Source organism: Sylvia atricapilla, chromosome 11 (assembly GCF_009819655.1).
Source record: "Sylvia atricapilla isolate bSylAtr1 chromosome 11, bSylAtr1.pri, whole genome shotgun sequence".
In the NCBI taxonomy this organism is placed as follows: Eukaryota; Metazoa; Chordata; class Aves; order Passeriformes; family Sylviidae; genus Sylvia; species Sylvia atricapilla.
In genome coordinates, this window is record NC_089150.1 from 15,006,438 (window position 1) to 15,030,175 (window position 23,738).

General features: G+C 54.2%; 1 protein-coding gene across 3 annotated transcripts; it reads left to right on the forward strand.

Annotated features, from left to right (window-relative positions):
* Positions 1 to 89: 89 nt before the first annotated feature.
* On the forward strand, positions 90 to 23,699 carry TWF2 (twinfilin actin binding protein 2). 3 transcript variants are annotated; one of them, XM_066326799.1, is made up of 11 exons: positions 141 to 156; positions 5,822 to 5,886; positions 6,288 to 6,729; positions 9,532 to 9,609; positions 13,756 to 13,934; positions 15,215 to 15,310; positions 16,077 to 16,181; positions 21,194 to 21,319; positions 21,413 to 21,563; positions 21,974 to 22,095; positions 22,263 to 23,699. In XM_066326799.1, exons 3-11 carry the CDS (start codon positions 6,627 to 6,629, stop codon positions 22,428 to 22,430), a joined length of 1,128 nt encoding a protein of 375 aa, XP_066182896.1. In that variant the 5' UTR covers positions 141 to 156; positions 5,822 to 5,886; positions 6,288 to 6,626; the 3' UTR covers positions 22,431 to 23,699. The 3 variants fall into 3 exon arrangements, with proteins under 3 accessions (XP_066182897.1, XP_066182898.1, XP_066182896.1); XM_066326800.1 differs by lacking the exon at positions 5,822 to 5,886 and having other exon boundaries at positions 90 to 156; XM_066326801.1 differs by lacking the exons at positions 5,822 to 5,886; positions 6,288 to 6,729 and having other exon boundaries at positions 90 to 156.
* The last annotated feature ends 39 nt before the right edge of the window (positions 23,700 to 23,738 follow it).

Sequence of the window (23,738 nt, forward strand, 5' to 3'; positions counted from 1 at the left end):
CGCGGTCCCGCCCCGGGGCGGTGCGGAGCGGAGCGGCCCCGCGCTCCGGAACGGGCGGTGCCGCCCGCCCAGCCGTTTCCTGCCCGGGACGCGGCGGAGCGGAGCCGAGCGGAGCGGAGCCGAGCGGAGCCATGACTCACCAGACCGGCATCCACGGTGAGCGGCTCCCGCCGAGCGTTCGCGTCCCCCCGCCCCACGGCCGGGCGCTGTCCCCGCCGCTCGGCCCCCGCCCCGGGCCGGGCTGTCCCCGCTGCGCCCCCCGCCATCGGCACCCCCGGGCCGCGCCCCGCGCATCCCCGGCCCCGCCGCGGCGGGCTGCGGGCGGCGTTGCGACAGCGGCGGCGATGGGGGCGATAAGATGAAGCTTCCCGAAGGAGCCGGCAGATTTCCTGGGATTGGCGGGGGAGGGGGACACTGAGTCAGGCTCGGAGCGTTTGGGTGCCGGGAGGAAGTGCGGGAGGGGGTTTGGCCCCGGGGTGCCGCCGGCGCGGGGTTCTCCCACATCCTTTGTCTGGGCTGATGCTCGACACCCGCCGCGACGTGCTCGGACAGATGTGTCACGCACATCTGCCTGGCCGCAGCCCCGGCCACCGCTCCCTTGCCTACGGGGATGCTCGGCCCCAGCTGCTCCCCAGCCCAGGGGAGCTGCGGAGAGCCCGAATGAATTCCTGCTTCCCGATTTCTCCGCCCGCTCCACACAGGACTCAGCCAGCACCCCGACACGGCGGCTTCTGCGTTTCTGAGTGTGCTTGGTGCATGACTGACTGTGTGTCCTCACGGTGTCCCCCCGCCTTGCCAGCTCAATTAGCAATATTAATCAGGAGTAGAGGTGCTGCATAATTTATGTAACCGAATCAATATGCGAGCGGCGATGTGAGAGCGGCTGCCCCTGGAGCCCTGCTCTGTGCGGTCGGGTGAATCCAGCCCGCAGCGTATCCCGGGAGGGAGCTGGGACACTGGACTCACAGCTCCCTCGGGTTAGCACCTTAATGCTGGGGTGGGAATTTGTGCCTGCTGGTCGTTCATGGCATGAGCATCCTTGTTCCTTCAGCATGGTCGAGAACATCCTTCCCCTCCAGTTGCTTCTGGAGGGGCTGTAGCTGAGAAGTGGCCAGCGATGATGCTTAAATGTTTCTCCTGCTTTTGTTCAGGAGACCTGGCAGTTGTTGATGGCGTTTGGGTTCAGGTCCATTGCTTCTGGCTTAGGCTGAGATCCTGAAGTTCAGGCTCTAATGAAATCTTCCTTGTTTTGTAAAAATATAACAATAATTTAAAAAGTTAAAAATCAGCAGGATGGATCCCTGCACCCAGCTGAGCTCTGGGTGTGCTGGCCCCACTCTGCAGAGCTGTCCATGGGGTTTGGGCAGGCAGGGCCTGTTGCACTGTGTCCCCAGAGGCTGCTGCCTGTTGCTCACTGGCCATGCCCGGCTGCTCCCGTGCTGCTGGTGCTGTCCTTCCCGGCACCCTGCAGCGGCCAGGGAGGGAGATGTGCCAGCTTGGCTCTCTCTGAGAGCACTGACCTTCGCTGACCTTGGTCGCCCACTGCTTGGCAAACTGTGCCCGGTGCTGGGAGTCACCGTGGGCCACCGTTGCCCGTGGGACGTGACGTGCCCTGTCAGCGTGAAAGGGGAAGGGACTCGACTTCCCCCAGTGAGCTGCAGCGCTGCAGGGTGGGGATGGACCTGGTGACTCTGCCCTGGCAGCAGATTCCTGTGCTGGGGGTGCTGTAAAAACCTCCCCGTGGTCATGGAAAATAGCTTGTGTTGGGTGGCCTTGCTGTCACAGCATTCTGGACATCTCTGGGTTCTCTCTCCGTGCCTTGTTGCACCGTCTCTCTTCCGGGAAGCTGCTGTTTCCTCTCTGAATGCAAATCTGCCCCTCCAACACCTGTGATGCACAACTCGGCTGCTCCAGGCTTTAAGGGAACCACCCCCCCAGGGTGGATTTGGGATATTTCAGTCTGCCCCACCCTGTCATGGTGATTGAATTATTCTGTTTGCTCAGCAAAGAGCAGATCCCGTATTGAATGAGGAACAGCAATCCCACTGTGACTTTCAGCCCCTCTGCTGAGGTGCTGAGGTCTGTTGTTTGCTGAGGAGGAGGGATTATTCACCTCTTCCTGGTTTCTGGGGCTTTGTTATCTTTGTGTGCACCCAGCATTTTCTGTTTTTTCATTCTCATTTCTCCCATATTTTCAGGAAGACATCTGCTCCCAGGGGAATTACGATCAGATCCCACGACTGGCTTAGGGGAGGTTGCAGACAAGCTGGTGAGGGATTTTGCTTGACACTGTTCTAGATCTCTGTGAGGCAGGGTGAGGTGGTGGTGAGAACCCCCGGAGCAGCCCCCTGATGCCATACTCCCACGCCATCCCAGCTTTTGGGGAGAAACAGGTGGAAGGGAAGCAATGGCAGTGAGAGCTGGGGGATCACGGAGTGCAGTTAGGCCTGTGCCTTTCATGCAGGGGCAAGAGGCTAATTGGGGTTTTTTTAGGTATCCTAGGCAGCTCTGTTGAAGGTGCTGGCGAGAAAACCAGGCTGCCATGGAGACTACCAGGCTGGGGAGGCGGTTGGAAGCTGTCAAAGGGTGCTGTGGGCTTCCTGGGGCTGGAATCCTGCTTTTTAGCTACAGCTGGGAGGATCCATTGAGTGTTTTTGCAGTCTTTGTTTTGCTCTGAGTGGCATTAGATGGGAACAGCCTTTGCTGCCTGAGCTTAGAACCTTGGGAAGGCACTGCTGAACCAGGGCTTTGATGCTGGTGGGAGGTCATCTGTTTTCAGTTACTTCTGGGATCTCTTTCAAGACCACTGGATAGAGAAAAAAAGTCTCTCAGAGGGTGTTTTTTCCATCTAAAAAGCAGAGAAATCAAATGCATTTAGTTTCTTCAACCCAAAAATAGAGTTTGGTACCTGGTCTTTCTGGGGGAGGCAGCAAGATGTGGGTATAGGGGAGGACCTTTGCTCTCATCCACAGCTGAGCTGCCACTTTGCCCCAGGTCTGGATCTTGCTTTGGGAACACATCTGGTAGGAATGGATGTTTGGTTCAGGAGGAGCATAACCATGGTGCACATGGGCAGGAATGCCGTCAGATGGGTAAAAAAAGAGCAGTGAGGTGGGGCCCAGGAGCTCCTGGGTCTGCAAAAGTCGTCATGGGAAGCAGGCAGCTTCCTGGCTCTCAAGTGAGAAGAAAGAAGGACCTTCTCTGCCCATCCATCACATCCTTAGCCCCTCTCCTCTGGCTGTGCTGGGAGGCAGCACTGGCTCCTGAGGCACCTGGATGCACAAATTTGGAGGGCAGCTTTGGAATGCTGAAGGCATCCCTTAACCAGAGACATGTCATGAGGTGCCATCAGCAAAGGAGAAGGAGATGGGATGGCTGGTTTTGGCCCCTTTTACTCATGGGGAACAGAGGGCACTGGGCTGCTGCTAGGATATTATTGAGGAAGCAGACCCAGTCTCTTTTCTGGGGCCTTGGAGGTTGATGCCCACTGGCAATATGGCCCATACCCAAGTGGAGGGCACGTCAGGATGGCCAGAGCAGCAGTGCTGGTGGAAGACTAGATAAATACTCTGAGATGTCAAACCCCTTGAAGTCAAGCACCTAAAGTGGATAGAGGAAATCCTTTGGAAAATGCACAGTGAGAGACTAAATGCAGTGAGGTCGTGGCCGGGGTGCCTGCCTCCTCCAGTGCACAAACCAGTGCTCTGCTGGTGGCTTTACTGGTGGAGAAAAGGAACAGCAAGGAACAGCTTCTGCAGGAAAGGAAGGACCGACCATGTGTGCTGCATTACCACTCTGCCTCAGGATCTAGCTGATGCTGCCTGCAGGGTAAGTGCTGCCTACCCTGCAGCAAGGGAAGGGACCAGTAACTCCAGTCCAAGGTGGCAAAGTGTGGGCAAGACAAGTCCTGGGCACACATGGAAAAGCAGGTGTTGAGAAGCAAATGTCTGGTGTCAGGCAGGTGGCTGAAAGTCTCTGGGCAGGATTTGCACTAAGAACAGGAGCTGTCTGTGTGAAATCCTGCAGGAATACAGTCTAGCCTCACAGAAAATTTGGATAAAACTTTGCTTCTCTCTTCTCTTGCTCCCTTTTCCCCCCACCCTGCTCCCTTCTTTCTATTTTCTTCTGACATCTGTAGCTTTTTTCCTCAGAAGACATTCCCTGCAAGGACATATTTATTTTTTTCCATGGTGAGAAATAAAATCCTCTTACTGCTTAAACTGGCCAACTGTATCCATCAGCAGAAAAGCTCTCTGCAGCAAGTAAGTTGAGCAGGCACTCTGTAAAGGAGTTACACTGGGATAGACTCAAAAGAAGGAATTTTAGCAGCAGCAAAAGCTATTTTGTGCCTGTTGCAGTTGTATCCTTTTCTGGATGCCCAGATCAGGAGCTGGGCAGAGCTGCCTGGGCAGAGAAAGCGTGGGCAGTGCAAGTATAACCATGTTTTATTCATCACCATCTTGACTTCTGTCTGGCCAAGCATCCCTGGAACTTGGACAAGTTTCTCCGGGTATTGCCGGATTTTTGGGTGAGTTTCCCTGTTGCATCCCAGGCACGCTGTGCCCCAGACAGTGAAAGGGAAGCAGCCACTTGCGGTGGCATCGAGTTGAAGATTATGTCCAGCGAATGAAAGATTGATGGCCGGAGGCTCGGGTTTCCCGTCGGGAGGGCAAGGTGACTTGATGTATTGAGAGAGGCATCCGTTTCAGGGAGCATGTATTATTGATCCGGGAGCTGGGCACTGCGTGGGGGCGATGGGGAAGGGTCAGACAAGCAAAAACCTGTTGCTGCCCCAACAAGTGGGCGGGAGGCTGGAGGAGGGAAGGCGCTGTGGCTGTCGCCTCCATCCCCGCCCCGCGGTGCTTCCCCGGGTCTGCGCGGGCGGCTCCGCTGTCCCCGGTGTCCCCGGTGTCCCCGGGGAGAGAGTGGCCGTTGCTGTGGCTACGGCTGTCATCACTGCCTCTCTCCCCCTCCGGGCTCCTTGCAGCCCGGCTCTGCTCGGAGAAGATAACTGGGGCTGTAAGCAGCGGGAAAAGGCTGTTTGGGAACACTGTTTGGCAGGGTGGTACCCGCAAGCATCATCATTCAGCAGTTTATACAAGAGCAATTCTTCAAATTCTTCAAGCCTGGCACTGTAATCTCCGGGGGACTGATCCAAACGGGCACATCCCAGCACGGGGCAGTCCTCTGGCTGCAAGCACCATGTCTGTCAGTAGGTGCAAGGGTCTGGCTGCCCCGCTGCTCTCTGAGCTGAGGGAATTCAGGCTTTGGTCTGCACTTTTTGGTCGGTGCTGCCAAAGGGGAGGCACCGTCCTTAGTTCTCCTCTGGCTGTTTGCATGCGGGGTCACATCCTCTGAAGGCCACTGCTGGCCAGCTATCACCTCCCTGCCACACTGGGAGCTGCCCAGCCTGGGTGCCCTGGTCCACACTGTAAGCTACCTGGGTGCCCTAGTGTCATCAGCTGGCTCTGCTCAGCCCTTCATCCCCCATGGGTGGCAGGTGCCACTGCGCTGGGAGGCTGTCTGGGACAAGGGGCCCTGGGGCATGCTGTTATCAGGCTTCTAAATGCAGGTTGCTCGTGAACAGGGGACAACTCATCTGCAGCCTACAAGCAAGTGGGAGAGGGAGGTGCTGCAGGACTCAGTGGCTGGATGGATGGGTGGCTGAGGAGGCATGGGTGCATGTGCCCACCAGGTCTGCCAGGAGGGTCGACAGCAGGGCTGCCTTGTAGAAAGGCCAGAAGGTTCCTCAGATGCCACTGAGCTCATGCTGCCTCAAAGCAGCAACATCCTGAGCAGCAACATCCATTTTTCAGGGCAGGGCTAGAGACATGGTGTCATTCCCAGGGTTTGGTCACCTCAACACGAGATTTCCCAAATGCCAAGGTGGGTCTTGATGTTTCTGGCTGGAAAACCAGTACAAGCTGTTAATGATTTTTCTTCTCTTCCCTGGGCTGACCAGCTGCAGTTCCTTTGGTGGCTCCTGCACGCTGTGCCCTCTGGCACAGGTGCTGTCTGTGCTGTGCCTTGCTCCTTGCACGATGCTGAGCCTGGGTGTGCTCTTGGTGCTGTGCCTGCAGCCTTGTCAGCACCACATAACATGGTCATGCTCTTGTTCATGCCTTTTCAAATGACTTTGCCTGCAGCAGTGTGAAGTGACTAACCCGGACTTGGTTTGTGACTCACCTCTCTTCTCTGGAGCTGCTGGACTCTGCCCTGTCTGGTCCTTTCTCCAGTTGAGATACAATGCTTCCTATTGAGTTTCATCCTATTTCTTTTTTTCTCAGCCCATTTCTCCAGTCTCCTGAGGGAACGGTGAATTTTTCTCCAGTGCACACTTGCATCTCCTCTAGCTTCCCACCTTACAGCTGCAGGAAGCACTGTTGCAGCTGCCAGAAGTGTTCATGGAAATGTGGATAAACCTGGAGCCACCAGAGGTGCCCAGGACACCTTGCTCGATCCCACCTCTGATTCCTCCCTGAGTGAGTTATCCATGTGGTTTTGTGTCTGTGCCATGGAGGTTCACCTCCACCATGTTCCCAAGCTGGCATCTGACACTTGGAGACACTTAGAAGCTGAGCTGAGACCCCTGAAGCCCACAGGTCTCTGACTCTGCTGGAGGAAGCATGAGGCATCTCGTGCATCTTAGCCTCAGTAGATCCCCACTGGCTGTAGCCCAAATTTCTGGACTATTTGTTTCAGGATTTTCCAGGAGCCCAGGCCTAGAGGGTGAGTTGGATGTGTGGGTCCCTTTCAATCCTCTGTCCTGTTGCTCTCCCCTCTTCCTTGGTTTTTATGGTTTCCTCACACATGGGTTTTTCAGTTCTTGAGTTGTATCCTGGAGACTTCCTGGCAGGGGATGCCATGAGGCATCATCTCCAGGGTGAGGTCTCTTCTAGCTCTTCCTCCAGAGCCGACTGTGGACTTCTCTATTAATATTTCAGGCACACAAGCCATCTCGTCAAGTCTGCTGTGCCAATTAAGTTGTAATCATGCCATAATGAAGCAGTTGCTGAGCTCGTGCTCAAACCTTCCCTGGTTTATTTCTCTCCCTCCTCACTGACTCTTGGCTCTGTGTTGTGAGAGGCAGAAGGGGACATTGGAGACACTCTGGTATTTTTATTTAAATGAAAATTGCTTTTAAAAAAATCAGTAGAATTAAATTGCAAACCCCCTCTGAAGTTTTTTTGAAAGCTTTGCTGCTGTCTCCTCTGGAAATAGTCTCCCTCCTTGGAAGACCTTGTGGCATTTCCTGTGGTGCACTTGGCTTCTCTGGCAGCATCCAGGCTTTTCATCATCTTCTTCAACCCCTGGTACCTACACAGACCCCAGTGCTTGGCTGTCACTTGTCAACCACTTATCTGCCAGTCATCCCAGCTGTTAATCTTCAGGGCACTCCTAGCATTTCCAAGTGGGCTGCAGGGTTGCATTTTCCCAGACTCCTGATCTTCCAGACCCCCCACTTGCCTTTGGGTTCTGGGAGGGATGGGGTTGGACTGAAGAGATTTGCAAACTGTTTAGTGCTGCTAAGCTTTCCTATTTCTTCCCTGAACTTGATGCTATAGAAACATCCAAGAGCAATGTTATTATCTCATCGTTTTGCATTGTAATAGGAATTGGTGAAACTTAATGCTTATTACGAGCTTTTGTCTCCTGCATGAGGTTTCCTGGGTGTATAAATGTATTCTCCTCTTCCTCTTCCGCCTTGTGTGTGTGTGCAATAACCACAGATGCTGCCAGAAGGAAACAGTCGCTCTCAGCAGGGAAGGGGGCTAAAAATATCATAGTATCCTTGGTTGGGCACATCCGGAGCGGGCTGAGCTCCCAGCTGGCACTAGGAGAGGGTGATTGTCTGCTCTGGGAACTGGGAGAGCCACGTCCCTTGATGGTGTTGGAGGGAGCGTGATTGTGTTGGGATTACACCAGCAAACCTTCTGTTTGTCTCCTAAAATGCCATTAAGGAGTGATGTGCCTTTGCTGGGGTGTCTGTGTGCCCATTCCTACAGGGTCCCGTCAGGATGGCATCTCTGGGTTTGTGTGGGAGCTGCTGCCTGCAGGGAGCCAGCCTGGGAGCTCTTCCTCATGTGTGCCTCTTCTCTCCGTGGGAGGAGAAGCCACCCAGACCTCTGATCAGGGCATGCTTTGAGCTGGTGGAGCAGATGCATCACAGAGATGTCACCCGGGGGGGACAGGCAGGAGTTTCCTGGGAGCTCCCAGGGGATTCCTCCTCCCTCGGGGCTTGGGGAGCTGCAGGCAGTGCCCCAGCCCAGGATCTGCCTCCAGGGGACTGAGTGACAGTCCGTGGCTGCCAATGTCCCTTGTGCGAGTGCCAGGTAACATTGAGACTCCTCCTGGGACTGTGCTGAGGGTGGTACCCAGTGCTGGAGGGACTGCAGGGAATGGATGTGGCCCTTGTAGGGATGGTTTCCTTAGCTTTAGTGGATGCTCTCGGGCTCCAGGTTGCTTCCTGCTGCTGGCTCTTTCGGCACAGTAAAGCACCAGGAATGGAAGGGCTGCTGATGGAGATTCCAAGCACGGATCCTGGTGTGGGCTAAGGGGTCTCTGTCCAGATCTCTAATCTTTGCAACATCAGTTTCTTGAGTATTTCTAACAAGCAGAGCAGCTTTGAACTCCCAGGGCCCCCTTTGCTGCACCACTGAATCCAGGAAAGGGCTTGGGTGGCTTTAGGGGGAACCAGGCCAGGAGATGATCCTTGTTGGGGGTTGGCCCCTCTGAGCCACATCTCCTGGGCTTTGCCTTCGCACAGAGCGTGTCTTGGGTGGAGCTCTGTGCCAGTGGTGGGCAGACGAAGCCTCCAGTGCTGGCTGTGGGCTGCTCCTTCAATATGCAGTGCCTCCAGCTGCCTCCTGGTAGGATGCTGAAGATTGGTTGCTGTTGCCTGGTGCTCAGGGAGCAGGGTGAGGAGGAATGCTCCCCGAAACGCTTCCCAAAAGCATTCTGCAATCCAAGCCTTGCCAGCTCCAGAGCAAAACCCTGGGGCTGTTGCCTTTCCCTTCCCCACGGGCTCAGCTTCAAGCCAGCTTCTCCAGTTTGGAGTTGTGCTGGTTCCCTGCCGCTCGGGAGCAGCATCCTGCCGTGTGTCAAAAGCCCAGGACATTGCAGCCTGTCAGGACATCCTCCAGCCACCCCGACTATGCCAACCCTACCACTCTGTAAAGCGAATCAACTTGTCACTTGAGCTCTCCCTGCCTGCACTGGCCAAGCCATCATCTAAATTTGGGTGATTATGTTCACCCAGGCCAAGTATCAGGTTCTCTGGATCACATGTGCTCCCAGCTGCTATTTAACTCTGTTGCCTCAGGGAGACGCAGCTCTTCTCTCCCAGCTTTTTGAGTTTTGTATTATTGTTATTTTTCATTACATTTTTTTTGGCACCAGAGATTTAATTTTTTTTCTTTTAAGTTTTAAGTTTCTGTCCTGCCAAGTTGGTCCCCTCTCTGGTCAGTCACTGAGCAAATCAGCACCTGCTTTGATTGCTAAATCTGATCACGATGTTTTTGGTTCTTTCAGCCACCACAGAATTAAGGGACTTTTTTGCCAAAGCCCGAAATGGTTCAGTTCGGCTCATCAAGGTCATCATTGAAGATGGTAAGTCCCATTTTTAAGTGCTTTGATTTACACTCCGTCTATTCTCTGTTTCCTTTCCTCCTTTCTTCTTCACCACTGTGGTGCCAGCTTGTGTCTTTGGAAACCTCAAGGAAAATGCTGCTGGGGTTTCTGGGCATGTGGCAACCCAGACCTGAAATACCGGCCCAAACTTTGGGTGTGCTGGTGAGCAGCTCTTGGAGCCCCAGGGCAGCTCCAGTGGGGAGCAGTGACTTTGCCAGCAGAGCAATACCAGCCTGGGATCAGTGCTCTGTGGGGGCTTTTGTTGCTGCTGTGTCATATTTTATTGTGGGATCCCTGTGACAAGCAGCTGCAGGGACCCTGGGACCTTTGTTGAGGGTGATGCACAGGCATCTTCTTCCTCAGATGTGTCGTCCCACAGCTGGCAAGGAGATGCTCAGGGCAGAGGGGTGCTCTGTGGCCCAAGGCCCAGCACAGGCCTGCAGTGGCATCCCGTGAGGAATGCTGCACTCTGAGACCCATCCCATCCCTTGGGGCTGCACCTAGCCCAGGACACAGGCTGGCACCAACTTTTCCCCTGTTTGTCCCTTGGAATGGGCCTTTTGGGTGTCCTCTGCATCTGTCAAGCAAGTGAGCAGAGCTAAGCACTGATTGAATGTCCCAGCGGGCGGGGTGCTGCCCTGGTGTAGGTTTTCCATCACCTCGGCTTCATACAATTGCATATGAATGACTTGTTTCTCACAGCAGCAGGGACATTACTGCCCTGCAAAGCTGCTGTCACGACCTCCCCTGGGTGGGCCACCAGTGCAAACACCAAGGTGGATGTGGTTGTAAGAAGCCTGTGGTCATAAGGAGCCCACCTGACTTTTGGAGAGGCCACAACGTCCTGTTCAGAAGAGCAGCGTGACTGGAAACGCATGGGACACATCAGTGGAATTGCAGCAAGGCTCAGTAGTGTTGGCTTTGTCCTTGGCAAGGTCCCCATTTTTGGGGGATGAAGTGTCCACGTTGTTTCTTTGGAGTGTCTTTAACAACAATTTTGTCCTCTCAGCTTCTTTTGCTTTTAAAAAGTAGGAATCAAGTTTGTGTTAGGATAAGCAATTCCTGTCCCTAAGCCTGGACTTGGTATGCTTAGGGTTTGTGCCACTGTTTTTAGGTTGTGGCTGCTGATGCCAGCAAGGAAGACTTTTTCTCACCAATGGAAAACATTTCCCACTATCTCAGCTCTGGCTGAATGGGATTTATTTTTCTGTCCATTGTCGGCAGCACAGCCACCACTCTTCTGTCACACAGGGGACATCAGCCTGCTGGTACTCAGCAGTGAAGGACCCTTGGGCATTAACCTGTGGCCAGGCAGATGTAACAGCCAGAGGGATGCTCACCCTGGAATGGAGGTGTCCAGAACTTCCTGGGGAGGAAGCTGGGATGCCAGCTGCCCTGCCTGAACAGGGGATGTGGAAGAGGAGCATCCCTCTCTGCTGGATGGCTTGCAGCACCTTTTGCCCTATGGAGAATTTGTCTTGGGGCATTTTGGAACAGGGAACAGTGAGTAGGAGAGGAAGATGGTGCAAGGAGCCTTATGGCAGATGCTCTGTGTTTGGGCATCTTCAACACCACCAGTGTGGCTGAGTGACCCTTTGGGAGAAATTAGAGAGGTCATTTTGCCTTTGGAGAGCTACTGGGAAGAGCTGAGATTGGATGGAGGAGGGAATAGGGGAGCAGGACGTACACCAGGACTCAGCAGCAGTTTCCTGGCATGAGAGCAGCTTGTGCTCCAATGTGTTTTTAGGTGATGCTCTGCTCCTCACTGTCAGCAGGATTTGAGTCAAGATTGATTTTGTGGACTTTTCTGTTGGATGCATTTCTTTACTCATAGGTGGCGGTGTGCACTGAGTTTTGCAGATTGGCACCCACCAGAGCTGTGGGCAGGGCTGCCTTGCAGAGGCATTTCAGAGCAAGGCAGGGGGTGCTGGGGGCACTTTGCAGGCCAGAAACACTCTCTGCTGTGCTTTTCCAGCAGCAGCTCCTGGTACAATATATCAGAGCCAGATATAGCCAGCGCTGTATAACTTTGCTGAAGGGTGTCTGCTCTGAGTTTCCCCTTTCTGACACTTACCGAGGAAGAAAATTTGTCCCTGAGTGGATTGAGCAGAACTGCAGAGAGCTCAGGGGAAAGTTGAAGGCTGCCAGGTTACAGCAGCACGGCTGGGGTCCGGCTGAGTCACAGCCCGGGAATAGCCTGAGGTGACTCAGCACTGATTGCTTTGTGCATAAGGTGTTGGTTTGTTTTGCAGAGATTCCCTCCAGCTGCCAGTGGGTTTGGCCCTGTGAAATTCCTGCAGTTTCTGCAGGATCTCAAGCCTTTGTGGTGCACAAATTCTTTCACAGAGTTTCGTGTTTATTTTAGGAGTACACTGAGGTTTTTATGCTTGCCTTTCTCCAAACAGGTAGTTTTGCCAAAGGTAAAGTATTTCAGGCACCTTGTTCTCTGCTGTCCTTGTTACTGAACCAGCAACTTGTGCCACCCATGCACAAATAGCTGGATGCAGTAATGGCACCAGGGCCCAGGGCATTGCTGGGCAGGGGAGGGCTATGCTGCTGCCACAGGGGATGTCCTGCCTGGGTGGGAAGAAAGGGTGAGTAATTCCTCCCAAACCCTTCATTCCTGAACTATTTTCCTTAAAAGCTTTCTTGCCATGATATTTGGAGCTGCCTAGCTGAGTGGGTTGGGAGGGAGAGGGTTGTGCCCCAGCCAAGGGGCAGCAGGGCTGTGGGCAGAGGCCCTGGCAGGCCGTGTTCCTGGCCCAGCATGCCCTCAAGTGCTGATTGTCCAAGGCCCCAAAACATTTTGCTTTGGCAGCCCCAGAATTTCCTAAATCTTGTTCTGAGTCTCGTAATCTCCCCCCAGACCTCTCTGTATCTACAAACATGAAGTTATGGTCCCAGGTTGGGGACAGACACACAACAGGACTCACAAACACCATGCGACAAAACACCCCAGATTTGTCATGGCCGCCCCCTTTTATAGGGTTCAAAGTTCCCTGCCTGAACACCTGATTGGTCGGTGTCTCAGCCCCGCCCAGCTCCTGGCCAATGAGATGTCTGCATTCAGGAGTGACTGGGATTGGCTGGGGTCCCTGTTTGAGTTCAAACCCATCCTGTCATGGACCACCCAGGACATCTTCACTTCTTTTCTATATCAAACCAGGCTAGCCACATTGGATTTCTTATTTATGGCCAAATTTATCTGTCCAGCTCCAGACAGGCTGTGCTGTGACATACAAACGGAGTAAAAATACAGGCTGTTTTCCAGACACCTAGGCTTGTATCCCCAGCACCACCACTTTTCCACCAGCCATCCCAAAACTTGACTTAACCCTCACAAGGGTGTGGATTCATGTCTGTAGGATGCCTGCACCAGTCTTTAAATCCCAGCTGAGCAGTGCCCAGCTCACAGGGCTCCCAGTCCTAATGCCACTTGCGTAGCAGCTGAAAATAATAGCTTGAGGTGTGTGAAATACACACATTACTTCCAGAGGCTGGGGCTCTCCTCGCAGCATGGTCCCCCTCCAAGCAGGGGACTGTGGGACATCTCTGCTGCCCACAGACATGGGGTTTGGGTATCAGCTTTGATTTTGACCCCTGTGAAATTACAGGGAATCCAGTGAGGGTAGCTTTGGCTCATCATCCTGGATTTTGCTGACACCATTACTTTTCTCAGCACCCAAAATGTTGGTGGTTCTCTGTTGAGGTGTTCTAGTGACTAGGGCTTGTCCAGGTGGGATGGGAGAGGTCTCGTGTTTCCCTGAGAGCAAGGAGGGATGGTTGGGGACTGCAGAGCTGGTGGGAGCAGAATGGAAGGAAGCTACAGGTGGTAACCAGAGAGGAGACTTTGCTGGTGAGAAACACAGGAGGGGAAGAGATGGTTGACAAGAGGCTGGCAGAAAACCAGCCCTCCACAGCAGCCACGGCCCCATGGTCTCTCCTGGGGGTCATCCCTGGGAATGTACACTCCTGTATGTGACTTGAGGTCATAATTTCTTCTTCTGCAGTACAGCATCATTGGTGGTGGTGGAGCAGCCATCAACCCTTAATGAGCTGCCACCTGATTCTGCAAGATGAGCCTTGCTTTTGTCTAACACCACCTTCCCTGCCTTCTCCTTGCAGAGCAGCTCATGCTGGGAGCCCACAAAGAGCTGTCCCGGCGCTGGGACGCTGACTACGACGCCTTTGTGCTGCCCTTGCTGGATGAGCAGCAGCCGTGCTACGTCCTGTACCGCCTGGACAGCCAGAACGCCCAGGGCTACGAGTGGCTCTTCATCTCCTGGTCCCCCGACAGCTCCCCGGTGAGCTCCAGGCACCCAGCCTGGGGACAGGGATGTGCTGGGGAGGCGCAGGGGGAGGAGGTGCTGGCCAAGGGGACTTTGCCCTGGGGCTGAGGAGCTTTCACCCCCTCGGTCATGGTGCCTGGGTCATCCCCTGTGGGGATGGGGGATTTTTTAAGACACAAAGAGGGACACTGGGACTGTGTCTCTGTCCTATTTCAGTGCTAGATGAGGAAGTGGAGGAGCTGGGATGTAGAGGGGGAGTGGTGTGGACCATGAGGCCAGGATGGAGACATCCCACCATGGCTCTGGCCATTGCTGGGAAGAGCTGGCACTAACCCTGATTTGCCTCCAGCCTGGCCCTGCTCTGCTTGAGGCTGATGCAGAGTGTCTGCCAGCCCTTCTCCAGGCCTTGCTCCAAAATCAGCTGTTGGAAAGTGGGCACAAAAGGGCTGGTTGGATGGGAAGCAAGTTTAGAAGGTGTCAGTAGTACAGCTGGGAAAGTGCCATCCTGTTGAATATATCTCTTATAACGGGTCTGACATTTACTGATGTGTGCTTGTCTTCTATTTACACATTTATGTGTGTATATAATGTGTATGTGTGTATATATATTGCTATGTATATATTTGTAATGTATTCATATCTTGTATTTATATCTTAATATTTTTAATCTATGAGCTAGATAGATTTACTGCCACGTTAATACATGCACCGGTCACATATATAAATATACAAGTGATAGATATGTAATTTTATATGCATGTGTTTATTTGTGCATGTATACATTGCATGTACACGTGTATATATAATAATATATATTTCAAATACGTATATCTTTCAACAAACCACAGAGGCTCTTACTGCAGAGGCACAGTGTGCCCAGGAGCACTTGCCAAAGCTCTTCCCTGCATTCTGCAGAATGATGCAATAGAAGTGCCAAAGGCAAAAGTCACTTTTAAGTGGCTGTGTGGTATTTGTGCCTCCTCTAACCCAGGTGCTGGTGAGAAATGGTGCTCTGGAGCTCAGGCACTAGAAGGCAAAGCATGGAGTAAACTGATGGATTGTGGGCAGCACTTGGCAAGGCTGCAGCCATGGAAATAGTGCTGGTGGGGTTTCCCAGCTGATCCCTACCTAGGGACGCTGCCATTAAAAATCAGACTGAGCTAGAAACTCGGTGGGTGCTCCCAGGAGAAGCTGAGGTGTGTAGAGCCTGTGATGGGATGGTGGCTGTGAGCACTGGGCACCTCTCTGGTCCCCAGTGCCCCTGTGTGACAGCACTGCCACCCCTGTCCTGGCAGGTCCGGCTGAAGATGCTGTACGCTGCCACCAGAGCCACCGTGAAGAAGGAGTTTGGCGGGGGACACATAAAGGATGAGATGTTTGGCACAGTGAAGGTACGGTGGTGGGTTCTGGGCAACCTTCTGGGTCTGACCCTGAGCTTCAGCAGCCTGTCCAGAGCTCAGTTTGTGGGTGGTGAGATGTGGGATGCTGGTGTTTGGTGAGGGAACAGCAGGGTGTTGGTCCTCCACACTGCTCCCTGCGTGGCCAGTGCTGCTTCCTCCTGCCTGCATGGCTGTGATCTGTCATAGAGAACGTGGAAGAGGTGGGAGGAAGGCTGCAAGATGTGGAGCTTTGCACTGAATGGGAGAAGAGGTGCCAGGTGGTGGCAGTGTCACTCCAGCAGCGAGACTGCCTCCACACCGGGGTTATCTGCTGCCTTGCATGGAGGTTTCTCCTACTCTCCCGTGGGCAGGGGGAGCTGCACAGCCAGGGCCTCCTGGACACCAATCCTGCTGGGGCCTCTGGTACTGGTGGAAGCCAGGGAGCATTCCTGCTCTTCTCCAAGGTCCCTCTGCTGCTCCTGGACTATGGGCTCTGCCTTTCCCTCTCACTACCATGCTCATAAGCTTCATGAAAGAGCCAGAGGAGGCCACTGCCACAGCCAGGGGTGACTGGGGAGGGGCAGAATGGTCAGAACAGACAAATCGAGTGTGGGATTTGCATGGGGAATCCAAGAGCCTTTAGGTTGACACTCCAGGACCAAGGGTCAGGAGGGAGCCCGAGACTCACTGGGTTGCTCAGACTCTCCTCAAGGCTGAGGGTGCCTCCAGCCCTGCAGGATGACCACCCGTGACACTTGCCCTGTGCCCCTGTCTGCAGGAGGATGTGTCACTGAGCGGGTACCAGAAGCACGTGTCCTCCTGCTCTGCCCCAGCCCCGCTGACCGCAGCCGAGCAGGAGCTCCAGCAGATCCGCATCAACGAGGTGAGTGTCCAGCACAGGTGGTGTCCAACAGCCCTGGGAGAGGATGCCTGAGGCCCTCTGGGCACAAAGGGGTGGAGGATGCAGGGAGTGAGCATTCAGCTAAAAGGGGTGGCTCATTTTTACTTCTCTGCTGTTTAAACCGTTCCTATCCTTCTCAAGGTGGATGAGCACCCTCACAGTGAAATGGTAGCATAGAGAGGAATTTACACTACTCTTTTTTTTCCCTTGCTTGGACATGAGCTCAAGACTGTGTTTTGCTGACAGTCAGGAGATGGTTTGGGGCTGAAAATAGGTCTCTAACCTGTGAGCAAAAGCCAGAGCTGAGTTTGAAGATAGCGAAGAATTCAGGCTTCTCTTTCAACTGCAGTGACGTTTTCTCCCATACACTTCCTTTATGTCTATAAAAATGAGGGATGCTGTCCCAAGAAATACAGATCTTAGCCTGTATTTGGTGCTCATGTGCTGGAAAGGATGTGGAAGTGGCGCAGGGTAGGGCTGGGGGCACACAAGGCTGTGTCACCGTTGTTCCCTGCTGGCCTTTCACAGCCTCTGTGGTGCTGTGACACACTGAAGCAGAAAAGGGGGTGTGCTCACTGTGTGGGAAGACCACTAGGAAGCAGTAGTTTTTAGGGAGGGATGTGGGAATTTCCCTTATGCATGGAAAGCTTTCCTCCTAGAGGACCATCCCTCTCTTCCACCTGTGCTGTTGCTGTGGTGCTCATGGGTGGGTCAGGACATGTGTGGGAGATGTGAAGCCCATCAGCCTTATGGCGTTAATTAATGACACAGATGAGGCAGGAAGTTTCTACCTGTTGAAGCAGGTCTGGGGGTGATTTCCACCTGCCAAAACAGGTTTGCAGGTGGCAAAGTTGAGGGACATTTGAGAGATGCCACCAAAGGGTGGTCTCCACCAGGTGGGTCTAAGGCCAGTTATCCCAGCTCCCAGCCTGGAGGGCCTGGGCAGAATTTGTTCTGGAGGATCCAAGGAGATGCCCATGTTTGGAGAAGAGAGAGGTGCTGATGATGACTCTGTGGCTTGTTGGGCACCTCGGGACATCTGGACCTGATGATCCTTGAGGGTCCCTTTTGACTCAGCTGATTCTGTGATCTGCCATCACTTTGTCTGGCCTGTGCTGCAGGATTAAGTAGTTTTGGCTGCTGGGGTGTGTCTTACATGGTTGTATGGCCTAGGTAAGTGGGGTGCTTGTGATGCTCGTTGATCTGCCTCATTTTCCTTCCCACCCACCCTTGCCTTTGTGAGATGCAGCTCCTGGATGGAGATGCTGCTGCTGTCTGCTTTGTTGGGGGTTATTTAAGGGTACATGATCCCCTGTGTCAGCCTGGGCCACAGGGAGGAGTCACTGACATTAAGAGAAAAATGAAGATAAATACATTTTTGCCTGTGGATTTAAAGGTGGAAAGCAGTGAAGTGCTGAGTGTGCTGAGGGGTCTCTGTGTTGGTGTTGCAGCTGCTCAGCCTTGGACATGGAGCAGAAGGCAGTGGGAGCTATTATTTTGGTGCTTGGTGCTGTTCTGGCCTCCCCAAGGTGGGAAATCCCATGACTTCCAGTAAATGCAGCTTTGAGGCAGTTCCTGGAGCCCCACAAAGCAGATGGCTGTGACTGAGGGAGAGTGTATGGGAGCAGCTCACAACCTCTAGCACCCTGCTCAGTACAGTGATGCCTCCAGCCTTGTTCTTTGCCTGCAGCTTGCAGTGTCCCTTGTGCACAGGCTGTGGGGGCCTGGAGTGTGCTTGCACCTGACAGTTGAGTTTGGAGGAGCAGATCCAGTGCGTGGGAATGAGTGGTGAGGGCCAGCACTGTCCTGGGAATTGTCCCTGGGGCAAGCCCTGTGCATCACCTTGTGTTCAACCAATCCATTAGGATTTCAGAAGTGACACAAGGGACATGGTTTCTTTAAAAGCCACCAGTCCACAAAGTACTTTGCTGTGCCCCTAACTTGGAGCTGCTGCTGAGTCCCACTCCCCTCCCCTCTCATGCTCTTGACTCACAACCTTCCAAGAGACTGGCCAGACTTGCAGCCCTCATCCCACACATGGCTGTGTTTCTGGTCAGGCAGAAGCTGCCTGGCATCCTCTCCAGCCACCAGATAAGTGTGGAGAGAGGATGGGGAGAGAAGGGCAGGATAGCCTGACGGGACTGGTGAGGGCTGCAGGGCAGCAGCTTCAGGGCCAGCATAGTGGCCTTTGAGCAAGGAAGGACTCAGGTTTGCACATTCCCCAGGGTGATGCCCAGACCTTGGGAAAGCAGGTTTTAGGCTGTGGTTTGAGGATTGGATAGACAGAGGTGATGTCATGAATTAACCCCCTTTTTGATAGCTGGGTGGGAGCTCATAGAAATTTGCCACCTGCTTTATATATATATTTTTAATAGCTGGAAAATGCCAGCTTTACTGAGCTGATAGTTGTCAGCAGACCGTGGGCTAAGAAACAGCTTTGAATTTGGCATTGAGCTCAACACCCACGACTGGGGAGTCTTTGTAGAAGTGTTGCAGGTTCAGAAACATGGGTGGAGGGGGAGCTGGGCATATCCTATTGGTGGGCCCATGGGGCAGAGGAAAGCAGCCTTGGAGCTGGGAGAGGGGGCAGGAGAATTGGGAAGAAATAAAGATGGGGGTGCCATTGCAGCATGTAAGGGACTGTCATTCATAGCTGCCCCAGTGTTGGTGGTGCTTTGCCAGGACCCTCCCAGGAGGATTTTGCCATAAGACAGAGAAATGCCTCTTAGGCAGGGTCAGCACTATGCCAGGAGGTACAAAAGAGGAGAAAATCTAACCTAAAGTAAAGGAGATAATCTCCCAGGCAAGCCTGCTGCTGGCAAGGTTGGGAGGCTGAGATGTGGCACATGCTCAGCTGTCCCATGCACCGCTCCCAGGCTGTGCCCTGGGGAGTGTTTCAGGTAGCCAGTTTTTAATGTTTTTGAAAAGGGAAGGAGTAGAAAATACAGAGGTATACGGGGGAGTTGATGCTGCTGGGACAAATTTCCATCTCTTGGTGTTTTTGGACTTCAGTGTGCTTTTTGTTGGAGCTAAGGTCTCTATGGTTCCACTGTAACTGTCCTGATCTTCTTGCATTTATGGGAGAGGAAGCTGGGCTTCTGGAGGTGTTGGCAGTGGTAATGTCCTTGTACTGCACGTCGCCACAGGGTGGGACCAGGTGAACTTGTGTGTGCCTTGAATCCCTGGGCACTTGCTGGTGCCGTGGCACCCTGGGGGACAGTAGGACAGCAGAGCGGGAGGTCAGCTGGACTTCCTGCCCACCTGAGCAATTGTTTCCTTTTCCAGAGAGCTGCACATCAACACCCTGCTCATCCTCCAGGATGCTTGGCATGGGTAGAGACTTTTGTTTTCCTCACAAACCTTCCATGTATGCTCCTTGGTGGAGGATAGCCCAAAAGCTCTTGCTGCAAGTGCTGGAACTCCTCCAGACCCTGGGCTGGGGCCACTCTGACTGGGGACCCAGGAGGAGATTGGGGCAGGGGTGGGCTCTGCACAGGGATGTTGGTGGAGACCCTGCAAGCCCAGGCTCAGGGCTGCCCAGCCTCTCCCTCCCGCTCCTCCCCAGCACTGGCATCTCCTGTGTCGTTTTTTGCTGCTCTCCCTGCCCACATCACCAGGATCAGCTTTCCCTATCCTCCAGGAGAGAGGTGGTGCAGCTCCTCCTGGCACATCTGTGTGCCCCCCACCCCTTCTCCTTTCACATGAGGCCCCCCTGCCCGCGCCGGGTGCCATTGACAGTGTGTCTCCTCTCCCCACGCTCGCAGGATTCCTGTTCCCAAGACTCGAGCACTGAGATGGTAGGCTGCTCTGCCCGCTTGATGCCCGGGTTTTCCTTCTCCTGGCAGTGCTTTCCTGCATGCTGTGCTCCGGGCATCATCTCCCCAGAGTGTGGGTACTGCGTGGGGCTGCTGTAACAAAGGGCAGCCTCTAAAGAGACCCACTTTGGTGCTGCTGAGTGGTTTTGAGATATCAGCTCAAACTCTTGTGTTTCTCTTGGCATGCCTTGACTTTTCTTCCTTTTCTCTATCGGGGGGAGGGAAATGAAGAAAGAAAAAAAAAAAAAGCCATAAAGGTTGGACTCTATGCAAAATCCCCAAAACTGATCCCAAAAGAAAGGGACCCACGCTCACTGTAGAGCTCCTGGGATAGTGCTGCTGGAGTGTTTCCCTGGGAGGGGGTCTGGAGGTGGGTCTGCCATCGGGGTGACACCATCTCCCTGTATTCTGTGGCAGATGGTGGGGGGCTGTTGCTGCTGCCCATCGCTGGTAGAGTACCCCGACCCCGAGGAGGTATGGTGTGCCCGACGCGTCCTGCCCTTCTCCTCAGTCCCCATCAGGGAGCCCTGCTGTGGCTGGATGGAGGCACCTTGAGCGATTTGGTGTCTCTGCAATCTGTTTCTCTCCCCTCTTTGAAGTGGGTTTGGTCTCTTGGACTAGGGGGTTTGCTTGGGATATGGCTGGCAGCCTCTGCCCTGTAGGGGTTGTGGGGAAAACAGCAGCTGGGATCTTTCTGAGCTGTGGATCTCCAATCCCAACTCCGGTGTTGGAGGGAATGTCTGTCTGCTGCAGTTAAACCCACTGAGGAGGGTGGGGTGCCCAGCTGAGTGCTATGATTTCAGAGCTTCCCCTGTCCCCCACAGGTTGCAGTTGGAGATGATCGGAGAGGACACGTGTCAGTGCTGGTCACAGCATCCCTGCCAGGGAATCACTAGGAAGTGCTGGTTTTGAGCTGGTCTTTGCTGAGAGTGAAGAAGGAGGTGTGGGGGTGCATGGCTGGGGCCAGGTGGTGTCCTGGAGAGGTGGGATGGTGACAAGCATCACCATCCTGAGCCTGGCTGACTCTCTGTGGTTTAATGCCATGATCCCTGTGGGGCAGGTGTCAGACAGCTCCTTGGATGAGAAGCCTTTAGCTGCAGAACCAGCTGGTTTTCCTGTTTCTCCCTTCCCCACTCTTTGCCACTGTGCCCTGACACTCGAGGTGATCTCCATCCCCAGGTGAAGACGGAGATCAGCGTGGAGAGCAAGCACCAGACGCTGCAGGGCCTGGCCTTCCCCCTGCAGCTGGATGCCCAGCAAGCCATCCAGGCTCTCAAGCAGAAGAAAATTAACTACATCCAGCTGGTAGGTCCCTCACATGGCTTCTCTGTGCCCTCCTCCCCACATCTTGCTGCTGTCTCTCACTTCCATCTGCTCCTTGTCCCCTCTGTCCATCAGAAGCTGGATCTGGAGCGGGAGACCATCGACCTGGTACACACGAGCCCCACGGAGATCACTGACCTGCCCAACAGGATCCCCCAGGACTCTGCTCGCTACCATTTCTTCCTGTACAAGCACTCACACGAGGGAGATTACCTGGAGTCTGTTGGTGAGAGCCTCAGCCCTGGGAAAGGCCAGTTCAAGCCTGTGCCAATCCCTGTTTTCCCTGGACCATTGGTTGCATGAGGAGAAGGCAGGGATGGGAATAGGATGGTACAACAGGGAGCCTTGAGTCAGTTCCCTCGTGTGGGTGGGTACTGGCAAACCCTTTGGTGCCATGTGCAGTGCAGGTCTCTGGGTGCTGCCACAGGAGATTTGGTGGTGGGTGGTTTGGTTTCCTCCAGTGTTGCAGGAGTACCGGGGGACGTTTGTGAGGAGTGATGGATGAGATGCTCACCCTCTGTTGCTGGATGTTATCTGGGACTCTGGGCTGGAAAAGCCATGAGCAGGGTGGGATGCAGCCGGTGCTCTCTGGCCACGGGCTCAGGCAGTGGCATAAGCCCTGCTCTCTTTTTGCAGTCTTCATCTACTCCATGCCTGGGTACAAGTGCAGCATCAAGGAGCGCATGCTCTACTCCAGCTGCAAGAGCCGGTTGCTGGACACCGTGGAGCAGGAGTTTTGCCTGGAGATAGCCAAGAAGGTGAGTATGAGCCCTCACAGAGGCCATGGAGCTGGACACTCCCACGAGACTGTGCTGCAGCCTTGGTCCAGCCCCTCTGATGGGCCTGGGGGTGGAGTTGTGTGCCCCAAAGGTGGGTGTCAAATCCCAAGAGAGATGCTGAGGCCGTGTTTCATGTTGCTGGGCAGATCGAGATCGACAATGGCGCGGAGCTGACGGCGGAGTTCCTGTACGAGGAGGTGCACCCCAAGCAGCACGCCTTCAAGCAGGCCTTCGCCAAGCCCAAGGGGCCCGTGGGCAAGCGGGGACACAAGCGGCTCATCAAGGGGCCGGGCGAGAACGGCGAGGACAGTTAGATCCCGCAGGGCCAGCGGTGAACGGACACCATCCCTGCGGCGTTTCCCGCCTTCCTCTCCGCTGACCTGGGGAGCTTTCCCTCCATCTCAGCCTTTTTTTTTTTTTGTTGTTTTGTTTTCTTACCTTTTTTTTTTTCCTGTTTCATTCCTTTTTTAAACATCTGGATGGCTTGTTGCACTTGGGGGTAGAGCGATGGGGAGGGTTCAGGGTTGTCGATGTTTCTTTTCCTCGTGTCCTTGTGCGAGCTCCAGGGTTGCAGAGGGAGGATGGGAGCAGCAGAGCCATGTCCCCAGTCTTGCTCCTGTCCCCCTCAGGATCACAGCCAGTGCTCTCGGTGTCCCCTGGGTGACTGAATGACACATTCACACAAAAGCTGCTCTATGCAAAGGGAAGGGGGTAGCACTGGGGCTTCCCGTTTGAAAAGAGAAAATGCTTCTTCTCCTGCCTCCCCAGCCTCCAGACTTTGTTCTCCTGTCCCACTCTTGGTGTGCATGGCCCCTCTGCCCCAGGCCTGGAGTGATCCCGCACCCCCTCAGGGTGTGGGCAGGACCCCCTGTGGGGTGGGCTTTGCTTCCTGTGGGATGGGAGTTTCTCCCTGCAGAGAGCCAGGCAGCAGGAGGTGGAAGTTCCTCACTGAGTCCTGAGCTCAGCCTGGACCTGGAGAAAGGTCACTCTGCTTTTGGGTGATGTTTGCATCCCCTTGTTGAGCTGCCCCAGTAAGGTTTTCCCCCTCAGAAGGAGCTGTTACAGCCCTGACTCAGCCCTATCCCTGTTTAGGGTGAGAGCCGAGGGGTTCCTGAGCCCTGGTCCCCTACTCTCCGTCCCCCAGCCCCCACCATTACCCTACCCCCCAGGTTCTCAGCTGTGTCTCTGGGCTGGGGCAGCCCCATGTCTCAATGATCACATGGGCTACCCCAAAGCCTTGTGTGGGGGAGTGTGACAGCCCCTGTGTGCCCCTGGGGACATCCCCAGCCACCAAGGGCCATCGTTGGCTCCATGGTCCACACTTGGCACTGTGATTTGGGCTGCACTGGGGGCCTGGGGGGAGAGCACTTTGCTGCTGGGTACCAGCAAGGGCTCAAGAGCCACCTGCCTCCCTGAGAGGATGGAAAAGGAGTCCGTGAAAGCTGCCCTCTGCTTTCCAGCTGTGGCGGTGAACGTCCCAATGTTGCCTTGGCTTCGGCGGAGTCGGGGGGTTGAAGCTGGGGGGAGCAGAGCACACTGTACTGAACGCTGTATTTTCTAAAGAATAAAGTATTTTTAAAACAGTCTGATGCTCTTTGGAGATCCCCTGGGTTCCCCATGTT

Bases quoted from the DNA above. Each gene is read 5' to 3' on its own strand.
- TWF2 (XM_066326800.1), top strand. From the start codon at position 6,627: ATGAGGCATCTCGTGCATCTTAGCCTCAGTAGATCCCCACTGGCTGTA. The intron at 15,311-16,076 runs GTACGGTGGTGG...CCCTGTCTGCAG, and splicing joins AGATGTTTGGCACAGTGAAG to GAGGATGTGTCACTGAGCGG. The intron at 21,564-21,973 runs GTGAGAGCCTCA...CTCTTTTTGCAG, and splicing joins AGATTACCTGGAGTCTGTTG to TCTTCATCTACTCCATGCCT.